Genomic DNA, 16,829 nt, shown 5'->3' with positions numbered 1-16,829 from the left:
ACGTGACATCAAGGCAGCCCCGCTCATTTTGGGGTGGTGGCTAGTTGGGGAGAGCGGCATCTAAGGGGACGGGGTGAACACTTAAAATAACCTGCAAGATGGAGAAATAGCCAGAAAACAAGGAGGTTCTGTCAGCACAACAGATAAACAGACGAAACATCATGATGAGAAGCAACTATGAGCTCATATGGCAGAAATGCGTGACAGCCGCAACCTGACAGGGAGTCGGCGAAATCTGCTGGTTTCCGCCACGTTTCACACCGTGGTCGGCGGACGGATGGGAACTGCAGCCCATCAGACGGCCACGGGTGCTTGAACGTGCTGTCCTGCGCCCCCTGGGAAGCCACACGCTGTCCCGCGCCCCCGGGGAAGGCACGCGCTGTCCCGCGCCCCCGGGAAGGCACGCGCTGTCCCGCGCCCCCAGGGAAGGCACGCGCTGTCCCGCGCCTCCGGGAAGCCACGCGCTGTCCCGCGCCCCCGGGAAGCCACGCGCTGTCCTGCGCCCCCGGGGAAGCCACGCGCTGTCCTGCGCCCCCGGGAAGCCACGCGCTGTCCTGCGCGCCCTGGAAGGCACGCGATGTCCTGCGCCCCCGGGGAAGCCACATGCTTGGAAGCTGGTCCGCGAGCCTCTGGATCCAGAGTCTCTTCTGACGCGATGCCTCTCTCTTCCACACTGCGATGCGCCCGGAGACCGGGGTGCTCATCTCCGAGGTGGCTGCCGCGCCATCAGTGTGGAGGAGACCAGCAAGCATGCCATACACAGCTCCTCTCTGCTCGCAGGAAGTTCTTGAAGGCTGGTGCTACTTTCCACCTGGGTAACCCCCCCAGATGTCTATGCTAAAAACCTAATGCCTGAGGTGGCGGTGTGAGGAGGCGGGGCCTCTGGGAGGTGCTTAGGTCATGGGGGGGTGGAGCCTTCAGGAATGGGATCCTGTCCTGATAAGAGAGTCCCCGAGAGTGAGATCCAGGCCTTTCGTCGCTGAGGGCAGTGCAGGAGGGGACCGGACTGTCTGCGCCCACCAGGGGCCTTCACCGGAGCTCCACCACACTGGCCCCTGACCTCAGACTCCTGGCCCCTCGATCTGTGACGAATAAAAGTCCACTGCTCCTAAGCCCCCAGTCTATGGTGTTTCTGTTACAGCCACCGGAACGCACTCAGCGGGCAGGGACCGAGGACCTGGACGCGAGCAGGTTTCTCGGAGCACCAGGCGCTGTGCACGGAACGCAGTGACAGCTTCAAACCAGCAAAACCGGGACGGTGATGCCCACGCATGCCTCTGGGATCCTCAGACGCAGCACTGGGCAGCAGAGCTGGTTCCTCATGTCAGAGAGAGCCTGTGTTAGATCGGAACGTTCTCACCCAATACAGACAGGTTTGTCAAATACGTTAAAGTCATTTCACAGAAGCCATTCTATAGGAACAAAATTTACTTGGTTAAAATGATTAAAATTTCTCATTCGTGTACATCATGAGGTTTATGGATCCACCTCAAGAAATCATATCTTAAAATTTATAAATATGTGTGTGTATTTTATACACACACACACATATTTTTCAAAGGGCAAGCAGCATATTTTTCTCACGTGCTGTTCTATCCCTGGAATCAAAGCTGTGATTTATGTGATACTGACCAGAGCTGGATACAGATTTTTTGTCTTGATTTTATTATTGTGGAGCCCGAACTAAGGTTGAAACGAAGATAACCCCTCACCGAGGGATGTCCATGTCATCACATTTGGCTTATGCTAAATCGGAGAGAGGTCTTCGAATTCTTCTTTAAAGCATCAGTGGACTTTCTGGCTCACAAGCAGCTTCAGTGCCCCCATGTTCGTCTCCTGGAAGTCCTGCTCCTTCCGAGCACTCACAGACCCTGCGCTCTGCGGTGAGAACAAGGAAGTCCTTCACAAACTTCTGGTGGGTCCTTATCTGTTTAGGTCATGACGCCATCTGTCATTGTGTCTTGAAAACACATGGACTTCATTTTTCTAAGTGACATTACACATAATCTTTTATTTCAACAGAGCCCCTTCTCCAAGCTGCCCTCGATGGCTGGCCTCCACCTGCGGGATTTTGGTGTGGACAAGCATGCACCTGCGCTCCAACTACCGCTTGGCCTGGTGCTGCAGGAGCGTGTCCAAGCCAGGGCGGCTCCCTTATGTGAGTGCGCTGCTCAAGGCTGGCAGGGAGGAGAACAGTCCGAAAACATTCCTCCTTCCCATTCCTCTTTCCCAATTCCCATTTTGCCCTCAAACCACAGTATCTGTTAGCAACTGGGCACAGCTGACCCAATGTTTCCGACCTAGAGCTCAATTACCAGTATAATTCTCTATGAATTTAAATATTTCACAACCAATTATAGAAATAAACTCAGTGTAATAAAATATTGCTTTGAGAACATCATAATAAGTAAAATACAGAGCTAAGAATAGCCCCATGGATTGTTTTCTTTTAGAGTAATTGGCTGGGTTCGCTGGATTATTTAAAAAAAAAAAAAGGAGAGCTTTTATTTTGTCCTCCGCTTGTAAATCCAACATTTCTGAGCATACTTCCACTAAACTGAATTCATTAATTTTCAGCAGTTAAAATTGGTTTTGCACGGACATCAGTATAAATAGCAAATGAATGAAAAAGAATCCTTTCAACTCGTGAACTTTCTGCAAAGAATACGTGGGTTTCTTTCATTTGGGAAATGAAATTATTTATTTCTATTTCCTATTCAAATTCTATAATTTGAATATTTCCCACTCAAATGTTGAGGGAGATTTTCCCATTTTCATTTGAGAAAACGTCATTACCACTGACTTGGCATGCTCTTGTTCAATCTTCCTCTGATCCAATTTCTTAAAATATCAGTATCATCTCATTTTTTCTATAATTAGAAACCAGCCAATATTCGCTTTCTATTCTCTAGTGTAACTAATGAACCAGAATAGCATGTTCCTCCAGAGGTGATGCCAGGGATGAGAAGGTGGTCTTGGGGGGCGGGGGGGGGGCCTGGGGAGGAGGAGAGAGGGGAGGATGGAGGGGAGGAAGAAGACTGGGTCGGGGGGGGGGAGGAAAAGAGGAGGGGAGGAATGGGAAAAGGAGGGGAGGACAGAGAGAAGGAGGGAAGGAAGGAAGGAGGGGTCCCCAGGAACACAGGACGGTCAGGCTGGACCAAGATTCACTGGTATTGCTGTCACTGTTATTTTTCTCCGAAATGCTTTGTTCACACCCGGGAAGATGCATTCTGCAACAGCATGAGCTCTGGGGACAGGCCGGTGTGGTGTCATCTGGTAGGAGGAAACGGAGGGCTCCAGAACTCACACACCTTGCCTTTCTCTTTCCTTACGGCCCAGTGGAGTTTGGATGGCTCAAAAGCGGGTGTCTTGGTTTCCTGGGGCTTCTGCAACAAAGGACCACACGCTAGGGGGCTTCAAACAGCAGGAATTTATTCTCTACCAGTTCTGGAGCCAGAGGTCTGACCGTGCTGCCTCCCAGGCTCTCAGGGAGGATCCTTCTCTGCCTCTCTCAGCTTTTGGCAGCCTCAGGAGTGTGTGACAGCGTCTCCGTGTACTCTGCATCCACGCTTCACATGGCTGTCTTCGTGCGTGTCTTTGCGTGGCCTTCTCGTCCCTGTGTGCACGTCTGCAATTTCCCTCCTAATAAAGGCACCAGGGTCCGGCTTACTCCAGCATGACCTCACCCTAACTGACTACATCTGTGATGACCCCTATTGCCAAATAAGGTCACATTCGCGGGGTTAGTTAGGACTGCAACGTATTTTGGGGGGCGTGGGGGAAGGACACAATTCAGCCCATCATAGCAAATCGTTTCATTTTCTGTCACCTTTGACGCTGTAACTGCTTTCCCGAGCCTTCCCTGGTGTGAGCTTTTCCTACCTCTGTCCTCCCCCACAGCTCTGGCATAGAGACAGGTCCTGGCTCTCAGATCCCCCTCTGTCTGGAGTGTAGTGGGGCACCTCAAAACATCGAGGGCTGGAGAGTGCTTCTCCTCTGATCTCAGTAATCTCAGGCTTTTGGAGTAATGTCTACAGATATTAGCTGAAGAGACCTGCCTGACCTTTCACTTGACCACCAGCTCCAGCAGCAAACATTCAAAGGGGCTCAGAGTCGGGCGCAGCCAGTGATGATACTGACGTGTACCTGATTCCCTAGAGCAGGTTCTCTGGACGTCTGCGTGGTTTTGCACTTGGCTAGCCAACGCCAGGTACACCCTGGGATTCGGCAGTTCAAACAAATGTGAACATTTCGAGCATCGATCCTGCCAATTGTTATAATATGGCCAGAGCACAAATTCAACATGCTGAAAGTGTTTGCGAACTTACTGGTGATGCTGCTGGGCCCGGGTGCATAAAATGCAGAAGGTGAAGAGCGCGAAGGCCCCGCCTTGGAGGGACCAGCTGGCCAGGCTGTAGCCACACCACTCAACCACCTCCCCGAAGTAGTTGGCTGCCGTCACGTATTCGAAGAAGCCTCCTGTAAGGAAACACAGGCAAGGGGGGGCGCTTCCTACAAAACGGTGCCCAGTAAGACCCTGACCGACCAGACAGCCGTGGACACTTAACATGAATTCAACCCGGGGGGGCACGACTGCTCCAGAATGGTAATCCATGAAACACACCCAATGTTACTAGTTCTACCACCTCACATCACGATTTCTGGTAGTAACTACGTACCTAGATCAATACCTACACCGTTCATCTGAATGTAAAATGCAACAGGTTTCACGTACTTTAAAATGTCACTTGACTAGTCAATGAATCACGTGGATAAAACCTAAGTAAGGATGGAGACCACAGAATAACACTTGCGGAACTAGTTTGATCAGACAGACCTACACAGAGGCCTGGACCCAAAACAGAAGAAAATAATAATTTTCAAGGGCAGATTCATCCATTCAGTCGTCCATTTTCACAGATCCCTCAAGTCCACAGGCCAGGCCAGGCCCTGCTCTAGGCACTGGGAGTGCACCGTGGACAAGACCACCCCCCCTTCCAGGACACTAATCTCCAGTGTAGCCCATGAGGAAAGCACGGAGCCCAGCACATGGTGGGGAGTGCTGCAGAGCAGGAGAGGGGCCCAGAAGTCAGGCTGGGGGCGCAGGGAGGTCTGGTCGTGGCCAGTGGCTGGGAAGGGGCCTTGCTGGCAGGTGAGGTTTGGGGCCACAGTGGTTGGGGCTGGGACGCTCTGCACACTCTGGGCAGCAAAGGCTCGGAGGCCGGAGAGCAGAGTGGCACGCTCCAAGGACCACCTTAGGGCCATAGTTTAAATGACCTGAGATTTGTAGGGTTTTTCCCGTCATTTGTGGTCTGCCGGGCTCTCTGAGGCCTGAGTTGAAGACAGGTCTCTTTGGGGATCTGGGTTTGTGCAGGCCGGATGCGTGAAGGCACCCCCTCCCTCGGAGCACACAGATCCTAACTCATGGCTTGAGGTTTTCGGACTGTCCACAGTTGGCGCACATTTGGGCTACAAAGCTGCATGAGAACAGCTACTGGTTACGGACTCCCACGAGTTGGGTCCTAGACTCAAGTATTTACCCGGCTTTTGCCCTCTGATGATCATGACTTCCTCTCTTGACACCACATGGATGCATTTTAAAAGATTAAAAAACAAAAACAAAAAACATTTACCCAACATTTTTAACTATTTTCAGACAAGGAACAGTTGTCTATTCCTGCTATTACCAGAAATGAGGTATTGGGCACTCCTGGTAAACCATAAATTCTTCCTCATATTCTCTTTCCAAAGAGATACAACTGGTTTCCTTTTTGCTTAATAGCCACTCAGTGAACCAGAATGGGCTCTTCTATCATTCTAAGAAAACAATAATCATAGTGATTGCGATCAGTCATCGTTAGTTATTGGATCCGACAAAACTGAAACAGCAAGGCATCCTGCAGAGCAATCTGGGATCAAGTCTCCCGTTTTCAGTACGTACCCCTTGGTATCTTATATCCAGTCTCCCCTGGTTTCCGGAGATTCCTCAGGATATGGTCTGAATGGATGTTTATCAGCATGCCTATTAACCACAAGCAGAAACCTGCAGAAAAGAAAATACAGAAGAGTATTATGGTCAGTAAACTAGGAAACTCCCAAGCCCGAGCCTGAATGAATGGTCTGACTGTAATCCGTCCTATTATCACTATAAGCAAGCCATATTAGCCACAGTTGATGGTGAAAATCATTATAATAAATACGGTTCACTTAGAAAGGTAAGTGCTGCACTCAGGTCTGTGAAAGTGGGCGGCACCAGCATCTGGGGTCGGCCCCTCAGGAAAACTGTGTGCAGGTGGCCGGGCCCTCCCCAGGGCACACACAAGCCTGGCTAGCCGCGCAGGGGCCTCTGCAGCCGTGGGACCTCATAGCTCAGCCCTGGTGTTCCGCTCTTCTTTCGTTAGAGCCTCGTTCGCACGGGTTCCCGCCCATCCACGGCTTCGCCCCGAGTCCCTTCCTGCTCATGGCCAGTCGCGCTCCTGGGTCTGCTCCTTTGCCTCAGCTCCGGACAGAATCCCCAGCCGCTGGCTACAAGCCTCCCCCTACACATCCTGTAGCATCCCAGATGTTCCCTCTCCCGCTCCTAAAAGTCTTTGGAGGTTTTTCATCACTTAAAGGGAGACTTATTAGTATCACGTAAATTAATTCCAACAAGAAGACGGAAAATATCCAGTGTTTTATAAAAGGAATACCTTGATTTGATAAAAAGAGTTAATTTGATCATCCTGTGGTATTAGAAAACTGGGAGGGTCCGACAGTGCTGATTGGTGGCACTCGATTCAGGATCAAGGAAATGTCCAAGTGGAGTAACAATATCATCCCTGTCTCCTCAGGCCCCCAGCGGCATGGACTCCTCTTCCAGCTACGACAGGGACAGGGAATGATGAATTCTGGCCCGCAGCAAGGGTTTCAAGGCTCCTTCCTTCTGATTTCACCACTGTAGGCAGTTTTCTTTCTAAATAGTTCCTGCCAAAGCTTGTAATATTTTATAAGTCACTTATTAGATCCATAAATGTATAGTTGATTTGAGACCTTTTTGTGCATTGTGGTATGTCGCCTCTAGGTGATTTGGCCCCCAATGTGAGGTTCCAGAAAGAATCATGTTCTCAAAATGCCATTTTTTCCTTATTTTTCTTCTAGGAGACAAGCTCCCTTCATTGTCCCGATTGGTAAGAAAACTAGTATTTGTGCTCATCTCAGCTAATCACTTAATCCTGTTTGGGGGATCTTAAAGTTAAAATCTTTTAGATTAACCACTTTTACTGCTCTGGAAAACTTTTTGTTAGGATATTATTATTATTACTTGCTTAGCTCTTCCTGGTAAGTAGCATAAATGCAATTAATTATTCATGTTATATCATGTTTATTTCCATACAAAAACTATAAACTCTATGTAATAAGCATAACAGAAAAGTAACCTAGTTTGTTTCCCTGTTAGCATTTTTTTTTTTCATTTTTGATTCCTCCTGCTCACTTATAGAGAAGTTGAGAGGTCAGTATACAATTTAGTGGTGTCTTTAACGTTAGACCAGCTTCAAAGACATGTGCAGGTGAAGTAGTTTATCAGCAGACCTACTTCTAATCCCATTTAAATTCACTTTCACATTAAATTCACAAAGGACTCTTTGTTGTTGTTCATCAAATGTGTCCAAACAACTCATCATAGAAGTGATTTGTGGCGGGAACTCAAATGAACATGCAAAGCCTACATCCTTGAGTTAACAACCCCCTTCCACTTACCCCTGGCCACCTGCTCTCGGGGCACCGCACTGCGGTTCTGCTATTTCCTCAGTGCAGACCTTGGGCCAGGTGTTTAGCCATCGGTCTCCCTTGCTCCTGTGAAAGGTCCCTAATTTCTGTCCTCTCGGGAACTTGGGGGCGCAGAAAGCTCATGCGGGGCTCCTGGCAGAGAATGAGGCCCTCTCCGCAGGGCCCCCGCAGCCTGCTTTCTCCTCCTGCTGGCTGGGGTGGAAGAAGATCAGGTAGTCAAAAAGCGGGTAAGTCAAGAAGGCATTTGTAGGCACTGCCCCAACAAAATCACTTGGGTCTGGCGTCTGTTGGAGGTGTGGGCTTGGGGAGCTGCCGAGGCCCTTGGGGACCCTCTCACCCATCCCCCACCTGGTGGCTGTGGGCACACGTACCCCGCTGCCACGGCATCCTGCTATGACACGTGAGAACACGGCCCTGGGAACAGAATTTTAATACACGGAAACAGATGACTGAGAAACGTGAACATGCCTCGTCAACAACAGAGTACTCCTCCAGCATTAGGCTCTCATGGTCACACACCCGCACACAGAGAGATGCCAGGCCAAACGGGAGGCCATGTCAGGGCGCTAAAGCCAAGAGCCGCGGGACTCTCCGAAACTTACAAGAAAACGTCCTCATCAAGAGCCTCAAGGTGATGCATTTTTTAACACTCTGGCATGTATTTTTGACTGCTGATGTTTTATTTTCATTTTTACTCAGAACTTATAAGGCTTTAATTAGAACTCAAAAATGATAAAGATTTTAAAAAATCAGAAACTTCACACACCTAAAAGCTTATTCAAGTTAGCATAATCAGGAAACCCTGACTGCCTTGTTGGAAGGTGACCCAGTCGGACTTTTTCTCATATTCTGGAAGGAACTGTGGGAGGCTTAATGACCATCTTAGATTACACGGCCAGTTAGTGACGGAGCTCCTCAGTCTTCATCTGCTGCTCACTCTGCTGGAGCCTGTTGCTATTTTTAGGTCTGCATTAGGAACAGGTATTTATGCTTTCTGTGTCAAGCTGGCCATGGTGCTGGGCACCTGCATCATCTGCTGCTGCTGGGGCCACCCGCCTCTCCCTCCGCACTCAGCCTCCCCGCCACCAGGTCATGGACCATCACAGACCTCTCTCTCTCTCTCTCTCTCTCTCTCTCGAGCATGGGTTTTCTAACCAGGAACTGCGGGATCATGAAAACCCAAGTTCTGATGAGAACAACGGAGTGCATCCCTGGGGGGACACTTACCTACTAGAAATCGGGGATCCGTGACCCAGTCGTCGGCATACACAGCATACTGGCTCAAGTATCTGCTTTGCAAGTAGCCATTATAGATACAGAACACAAAGGCCAATACAAATGTATACAAGGGCATGGGCTTTCCTCCTCGGATCAGAAATGGGAAAATCAAGGACCTTAGGAAACATGAAACAGAAACACATTTAAATAAAACAGACCAATGATAAGGAATCTCATTTCTGCAATTCTATTTCAAGTCTTGGGTTTTTAATCTTGCTTCCTTGTGTAGAAGTCATTCTCAGTAATGCTCGGACTGATATACTCTGTTCAAAGCAGAATTTCTAAAGAATTAACCATGTTTCAATAATGTTCACCATAGTGCACAAACTCAGGATTCTAATCATATTGAACGTGAGACAGACACATGGAGAGAAAACTAAAGGCTTCAAGAGGCTCTCAACATTTGCATTATCCTCTGTCGCTCTCGTCTGAGCAACACGATGTGGAGGACACCATCACGCCATCCATCAGCACGGTGGTACCTGGAGACGCCCACAGAGGAAACACCATGACACACGCAGGACAGAGCATGAGATGGACTCAGAGTGGGTATGCCATCAACTCACGGTCACAGAGCTAGCGAGTGGTTAAGCTTTGGTATACACCCAGGTAGCTCAAGGGTCACATTTTTCTATTCCACCACACTAGTGAAAGTTTAGGGAGAGAAAACAGACGGACAAGAAAGTGGACCTTATGAAGGAAAAAGGACATAATATTGTACTCTGAACTTCCTCTGTAAAATCAGTATGTAATACGCTGAGAGAGGACTATCACTACATAGGCTAGGGACCTTAAGGGGATAGTAAGGAACAACTATCTACAACCTGACGCCAATAAATGTGACCATCTGGACAACACAAACAAAATCCTTCAATGACACAGGTGACCAAAACTGACCCCAGAAGAAATCGACAACTCGAATAGTCCTCTATGAATGAAAGAAATTGAAGTGACTTGTGAAGTTCTAGAAAAGGCGCAACTTGAGTCAGGGGAGGGGACTAGTTAGCTGTACAGAGGCCCAGGGACATTTCAGGGGATGCAACCGCTCTGCATCTTATTGTGCTGATGATTACGTGCTGTATGCAATCATCAAAACTGACCAAACCACAGACTTAAAATGAGTGAATTTCATCCTATGTAAGTTATATCTTAAAACGGGGAAAACATAAAACCTGATTATTTGTTTCTATTCTGACCATCCACTCCAGGGCGAAAACAGAACAGATTCTTAGCAGCAGTAGTAACAGCCTGATAGCATGACGCTGGCTACGTGTCCTCAAGGCATTCTCTTGTGACATGCTCACTCAGGTCCTGCGAAGGACTTTCTTGCCATCAAAGGCAGCCTTCAAGGTTCTCATCTTGCTCAGGCCAGCTCCCCCGAAGCAGACTTCATATGGGTTTAGGGCAAAGCACTAGTTGGATGGAAACATGCGTCTGGCCATGATGTCATCAGTGAGGTTAGTTGTTTGCCTGGAAACCAGTGTCAAGAAGCACCTCAAAAAAGAACAGGGGATCTCAGCCATTTCTCTCTGCATTGTGGAAGCACGGTTCACACCTTAGCAGAGTTGGGACAGTGAGCTGGCATCTGGGATGCAGGTCTACTGCAAACGTCTGTACCGAAAGAGGTGGATTCTCACATGAATTTGCAATGGATATGATTTCTAAGCCCCAGATAGGGTTCCACCAGTGGTTTTTGAAGATTTCAAAACCTATTTAACTGTAATTGAGGAACTGCCACCTGCCAACCAGAAGACATTCATCTACATTGTAGTGACATACTAAAGGACAAATATCAACAGAAGAATGGAATAGAATTCCATAAATGTATTCCAAGCAATGGACATGTTAAATTACAATTAGAAACTTGTGGACTGAAATCAAAATTTGGCAGTACCAATGCATGTGAAAAGACATTTTCAAAGAGAAAATCTCGAGGTTCCTGGGTGGCTCAGGCTTCAGCTCAGGTCATGCGGAATCAGCCCCGCATCGGGCTCCCTGCTCAGTGGGAGAGTCTGCTTCTCCTCCCTCTGCCCCTCCCTCCCCCTTGCTTGTGTTCTCTCTCTCAAATAAATAAAATCTTATAAAAATTTTTTAAAAAAGAGAAAATCTCATTGCCCATCAATCAGCATTAAGGGGTGAACACTTGCCATGGATGTTGATCATGGGGAATGCTAACTCTGAAGCCCAATTAAGTGAATGTTCTACCCACCAAATAAAGAATTCTGCCGTTCTTGTTACATATTTCTATTGAGAATTTTCTCAATATCTCTTTCACAACATCCCTAATTTTGTCCCTTGGTCCACAAAGCTTAAAAAATGCACTGTATGGCCCTTTCCAAAATGTTTTGACCCTTGACCTAGATTAAAACAGGAGTTACACTCTAGAAACCTCATTGCGACTTTCTTAGTGAATGCTCTTGCTCAAGGCCCCAGTACCTAGATTGCAGGCAGCATCTTTGGTTTGGGGTCCACCTGGTCTGCAAGATGGGGTCTATGCATCTCAGTCCTCAGTTACACAATAGGACAGAGAGTCACAGTGATCTGCTCCAGGGTGTGCCCTGGGGGAGCCTGGAAAAGACATGCCTAGAGGACCTGGGACAAAATTCACTTCTCTCTGGTCTCATATGAACGTCAGAAGCACAGCAAGGACTGGAAACAGGGCTTTAGAAAGGTTGATGCAGATCTCTTCTGTTCCTCTCTTATCTCTACCCTTGAAGGGACAGCAATGCCCCTGACGTCCATAGGCCTGGCCATAAAATCAGAGGTCGGGAGAACGAGCTGGCTCAGGCAATGCCACCTATGCCTTCAGACCTTGAGGGGGGAGCTAACATCTCCTCGCCCAGCCTCCCCTTCCCCACAGGCTCAGTGCACCGACATGAACCAAGCACTCCTGGCTCTGGGGTCTTCAGCATGCTAGATGGCCGGATGCAACGCACCTCCCAGAGGGGAGCACTCTGCTCCCTCTTGCTATTTTGGAGATTGTTTTTCTCCTTTTAGGTTATACCCTTCGGCTTTACTTCTTTTCCCTGGAAGTCCATGCAACAGTTGTTGGAAAGGGTTTCCTTTGAACTGGGCCAATTAGGAACCAAAATGGGGCAGGGGGGCTTCTGGGCATGACTTTTATCTGAGCCTTCATCTCGACGCTAGAGGGACAAGGGCAACCCGAGGATTGCAGTGGACCCCAGGCTGCTTATCATGGTGAAGGATTTACTTCAAGACGTGACGCCAGGCTCCGTGAGGAAGGTAGACGTGGCTGCTGGACCCACACAGCACTTGCCCCGCCCCGGTTATCGGGGGCCCAGGCCATCTCAGTTCAAAAACCTTTCTCAAGTAGTGTCTCATCTGCACTGACAAGCACCCTTCCACATAGGAACTGTCGGAAACTGGTATTACCCCTCTTTGAGAAAACGTATGAAGTCGGAAGTTGAAAATCCCTTAATGTGGAAATCATCTGTAAGATAAACCGTGAAGAGCTTGCACTTAAAAGTACCTTATTTAGGTAATGTGTTATATAAATCTATGCTCTGTTTCGATAATTAGCTAAAGAACATAAAACTGTCAGATCCCAGGGAGCTACAAAGAGCTACAAAGAGATTCTGTTTTCTACCTCATCAGATGGAGTGTGGGATTGAATTTGACACTTTGTTTTCTATCATGTTACAATATACCATTTTTTCCCCTTCTGCTCCATGTAAAGAAACAGTACTTACTTTTTCATCAAGTTGTTATTACCCATGGAAACTTGCACATCTCTGTGGTTGTGAGTCAACCAGGACAGCAGGACACGTTTGATGAGGGGTTGAACTGGGAGCTTTCAGAACCTGAATCTCTGTGGACCTTCAATGGCCGGGCAGCATGCTGTCTGTCTCCTGCGTGGGTGAGTTTACAAGCTTGGGGAGAGTGGAAGTGTTTCTCACAGTTCCTGATGCAAAGTGTCTAGTAATTCCTAGTCTTACACAAAATGCCTTTTTTTTTTTTTTAAACACTTCACAACTGTTACTATTAACCTATGTAACAAATCAGGACCTGGAGGCTCAGAGGAGCCTGGTGGTAGAGACTCATAAGTGGCAGTTCCAAGGCCATGTCCCCTTCCCACATGTTCTCCCAACAAACTGGAATAATAACATGCAGTTATTTTGCAATGAGAAACTATGTATTCATTCAACAAATGATTTGACTCTCCAAAGCAATCAGACATTGTGTCCCAGGTACAATGAAACATCCAATTTGGTGATTTGCCAGCAAATCTAACAGATTTAATCATTTTTAAATGTTTAAAACTGAAAGTGGTTGTTATAATTTTAATAACTATATTACTTTTTCTCAACAATTTGACATCTTTGAAATCTACAGATCAGTTCCTGTTACTTCTTTTTCCCTTCTGAACTGCTCTTTTGCAACAAAAGCACAGATTCCTATAAAGCCACACACTTAGATAAACTCTGTGTGCTTTTAAGGCAAGGTTGCGAATGCAATGAATATTTCACTACCTGTCATTCTACTTTTGAATAAAAGTTTGTTTGTTTTTTTCAAATTATTTGAATCCACAGGCAAGGGCCAAGGGTTCAGTGTATCCTTCAGCTTCTCCGTTCCCTGACGTGTTTTAATATTAAACATGCCATATGGCACATTTAAAAGTGAGGCAAGGGCCAGGTTCTCCCCACAGGGCCACCAGGAGAAAAGATGAATCCAGGCAGGTATGATTCTTTGAGGATCACCATCGGGGTAACAACAGAATCGAGATCCTGCAAGCTCAGGGAACTGGCTGAGCACCAACCTTGGGGAGGGTGTTAGGAAGAGGAGACCTTGTGGGCATGTGAAAGTCTGCATTCAGCACTCTCCCTCTGCTTCACGGTAAAGGTAGTCCCTGGGGCCTTGGTGGCAATTGGCGCCATGTGCTCAAGTGGGACTTCATAACAGTTGTTAAATGGACAAGTGAACAAATAAGCCCAGAGACTCATTCGCTAACTCACCGAGTGGCAAGAGAAAATTCATGAGCAAAGGCAGCCTGAGCTCACTGAATACTGAAAAAAATCTGCTTGGCAGGAGAGGAAGCAGCAGAACAGGAGGTCCGACTGCAGTTTAGGGGCCCATCAGGAGGGCCTGTGACACATGCAGAGCCGCTCCGCACTGATGTGGGGGACCACAGGAAGCCACTGCCCACGGCTAGTGTGCACTCGTCTGCGGGGGGGCAGACGCTGCTCGATGCACAGCAAAACCAAGGATGGCGTGAGAAGACACCCCCTGAGCCCTCCAGAACTCAGAAGCCCTGTGATCAGCATGAGACACCTCAGTGCAGACAGGATTCAGGCAAACACTGTAACCATCAAGGGCTGTGGGAAGACTTTGTTGTTTGTCATGGCTTGCAAACGTCCCTACAAATGTCCTTCGCCACCCAAGGGGGAGCCGCCCAGGGCCCTGGGATATTCTTTCCCATAGCTATCCCCTCTTCCTGGCCAGGACGGCCTTCCCTTCTTTCTCTAACTCTTCTTCCGAAAAGATCCTATAGATTTTTCTGTCCTGCGTTCCTGCACTCCTTAAGGGAGTATCTTTTTTTATTTTTTAAAGATTTTTATTTATTTACTTCAAAGAGACAGAACGTAGCGGGGAGGGGCAGAGGGAGAGAGAGAAACTCAAGCGGACTCTGAGCTGAGCACAGAGCCTGATGCAGGGCTCAGCCCCACAACCCTGAGGATCACGACCTGAGCTGAAACCAAAAGTTAGATGCTTAACTGACTGTGCCACCCAGGCTCACTGTGAGTGTCTTGTCCCTATATCCCCAGTAATGAGTACAGGACCAGTTATGTAAATTAATCTTCAGAAATGTGTGCAGAATGAACACATAAAGACACAGCTTCTCCCTCTTCTGTAAGCAAACACCACCTTCCCATTGACTGTGGGAAGCCCCCCCCCCCCCGACCTGACTTTGGTCCTCACCACTACTTCAGGCAGCCAGAACTCCCCTAGGGCAGGGCCCTGCCTCACTCCCAGGTAACCTGGAAGCTCAGCAAAGAGCCCCTGCAGACATGTCCTGGTTCTACAAGGCACCACGTCAGCATCTCCCTAGCATGTCCCCTGGTGTGAGTCTGTCCCGCCACCAACCTGACTCAGGCTTGTACTAACATAGTCCCCCATCTCCCTCAGTCCTGTGTCATCTGCAGGACCCTCGATAAATGGTAGGGCTGCATAAATATTCACTGGGTTGGCTGGATGGTTTACAGCAAGTGCTACATGCTGTTTGAGCTTCTGTTCCCTTACAAGTGCTCAGTGACTGTTTAATAAATTAGCTATTTGGGTAGGATGGAAAATGTTTATCTTTTCTATTTGGAAAACGTAAATGTCCCCAAACCACACAGGCAATATGTGCTGTCACATGTACAACTTGAAACAGAATAGCCCAGCAGGTTGAAAAGCTACACCTGACCTAGCAAATCCCCTGGAGTACGTTTCTAAAGCCACTGCTCTTGGAATCAGGGTAAGTCCCAACCACCCCTTGTCCAATAACCTCGCGTAAAACCTGAATTCTGTGTCTCAGTGGCCTCCCCAAAATGAAGGGTCAAGTTCTGGCACTCCACAGGTGACTCTGGCCCGGCGGGATACAATGAAACAGAATATTTTAAGTTAGAAGGCTCCGCTCAGGCTTTCAAAACTCTGCAAATTGTTCCCTTTCCACATTTCCAATGCCCCGTCTTCACAAGGTGCTTACTAGCACTTGAGACTGGCAGCAGGGCGCGTGAACAACACGCAGGGTACATACGTGGCTGCGCCGTCTGCACAATATGAAATGGTCTTATTAATCGCCTGTTGAGCATTTGGATTTGCCAGCGCTGTGCAAGCATTTTATGGAGTTGCCTTTATTTTTTTTTTTTAAGATTTTATTTATTTGTCAGAGAGAGAGAGAGCACGCACAAAGCAGGGAGAACAGCAGAGGGAGAAGTAGGCTGCCTGCTGAGCAAGGAGGCTGAGGCGGGACTCGATCCCGGGACTCTGGGATCATGACCTGAGCCAAAAGCAGACGTTTAACCAACTGAGCCACCCAGGAACCCCTGGATTTGTCTTTATTTAAATGCATGCTAAACCCACGGGCTGGCGCCATCACTGTGCCCATTGCACTGACGGGGAAATGTGCTGCAGAGCAGCTTAGTAACTTATCCCATGTCCCTAGTATGTGGCTGGGATGACACCTAGCAGTCTGACTCCAGAGTTCACTTTTGGCCATTAGAGAAACAGAGAGACACAGGTTCTAGCACATTTATGGAGAAATGTACATGGACATGACAACTCTACTGACATTCAGATTGCAGTAAGGCTTGAACACATTACAAAAAACAACAACAAAACCCTAGCAGCCTGACAGTAATTTTGCTCACTGGAATAATCTTAAAGAGTCAGGAATACAGGACTTGGAAAACCTTTGTTGAACGTTTGTGCCTGTTTAAAGTGCCTGCATACCATAGCTGATTCTGTATTTTATTTTATAAGATTTTATTTTAGAAAGAGAGAAAGAGCACAAGGAGCAGAGGGGAAGGAAGAGAGAGCGGGAAAGAATCTGAAGCAGACTCTGCACTGAGCAGGGAGCCCTACGCAAGGCTCAATCTCACAACCCAAGATCATGACCTGAGCCGAAACCAAGAGTCAGACACTTAACCGAGCCACCCAGGTGCCCCTGATTCTGTATTTCCAGTATCCCCAGTGCTCGAGTAGACTTTTGCCCCTCATGCTAACCCTTTCACTACTTGTCCTGGGTTATTTGCTTCTCATGGCCCAGTTCAAGTTTCATTCCA

At 48.0% G+C, this 16,829-nt stretch overlaps 1 protein-coding gene across 10 annotated transcripts in view; it reads right to left on the bottom strand.

Annotated features, from left to right (window-relative positions):
• The window catches only part of SRD5A1 (steroid 5 alpha-reductase 1), a 35,591-nt gene extending 21,425 nt beyond the window's left edge, over window positions 1-14,166 (bottom strand). For 5 of the 10 annotated variants that reach the window (XR_014146831.1, XR_014146827.1, XR_014146828.1 and 2 more), the window contains exons 1-4: window positions 12,756-13,873; window positions 8,995-9,161; window positions 5,942-6,043; window positions 4,329-4,479 (exon numbers count right to left, since the gene is read on the bottom strand). Coding sequence is in view for 4 of the 10 variants with exons in the window: in XM_081825862.1 (XP_081681988.1) it covers window positions 3,528-3,642; window positions 4,329-4,479; window positions 5,942-6,043; window positions 8,995-9,161; window positions 12,756-12,781 (561 nt within the window). In the remaining 6 variants the exon portion in view is untranslated. The other 5 variants (XM_031030593.2, XM_081825863.1, XM_081825862.1 and 2 more) reach the window with 5 other exon arrangements.
• Between the last annotated feature and the right edge of the window lie 2,663 nt (window positions 14,167-16,829).

This window comes from Leptonychotes weddellii, chromosome 7 (assembly GCF_054177405.1).
Source record: "Leptonychotes weddellii isolate Sample4059 chromosome 7, ASM5417740v2, whole genome shotgun sequence".
Lineage (NCBI taxonomy): Eukaryota > Metazoa > Chordata > Mammalia > Carnivora > Phocidae > Leptonychotes > Leptonychotes weddellii.
This window is presented reverse-complemented; position numbering and strand designations above follow the sequence as displayed.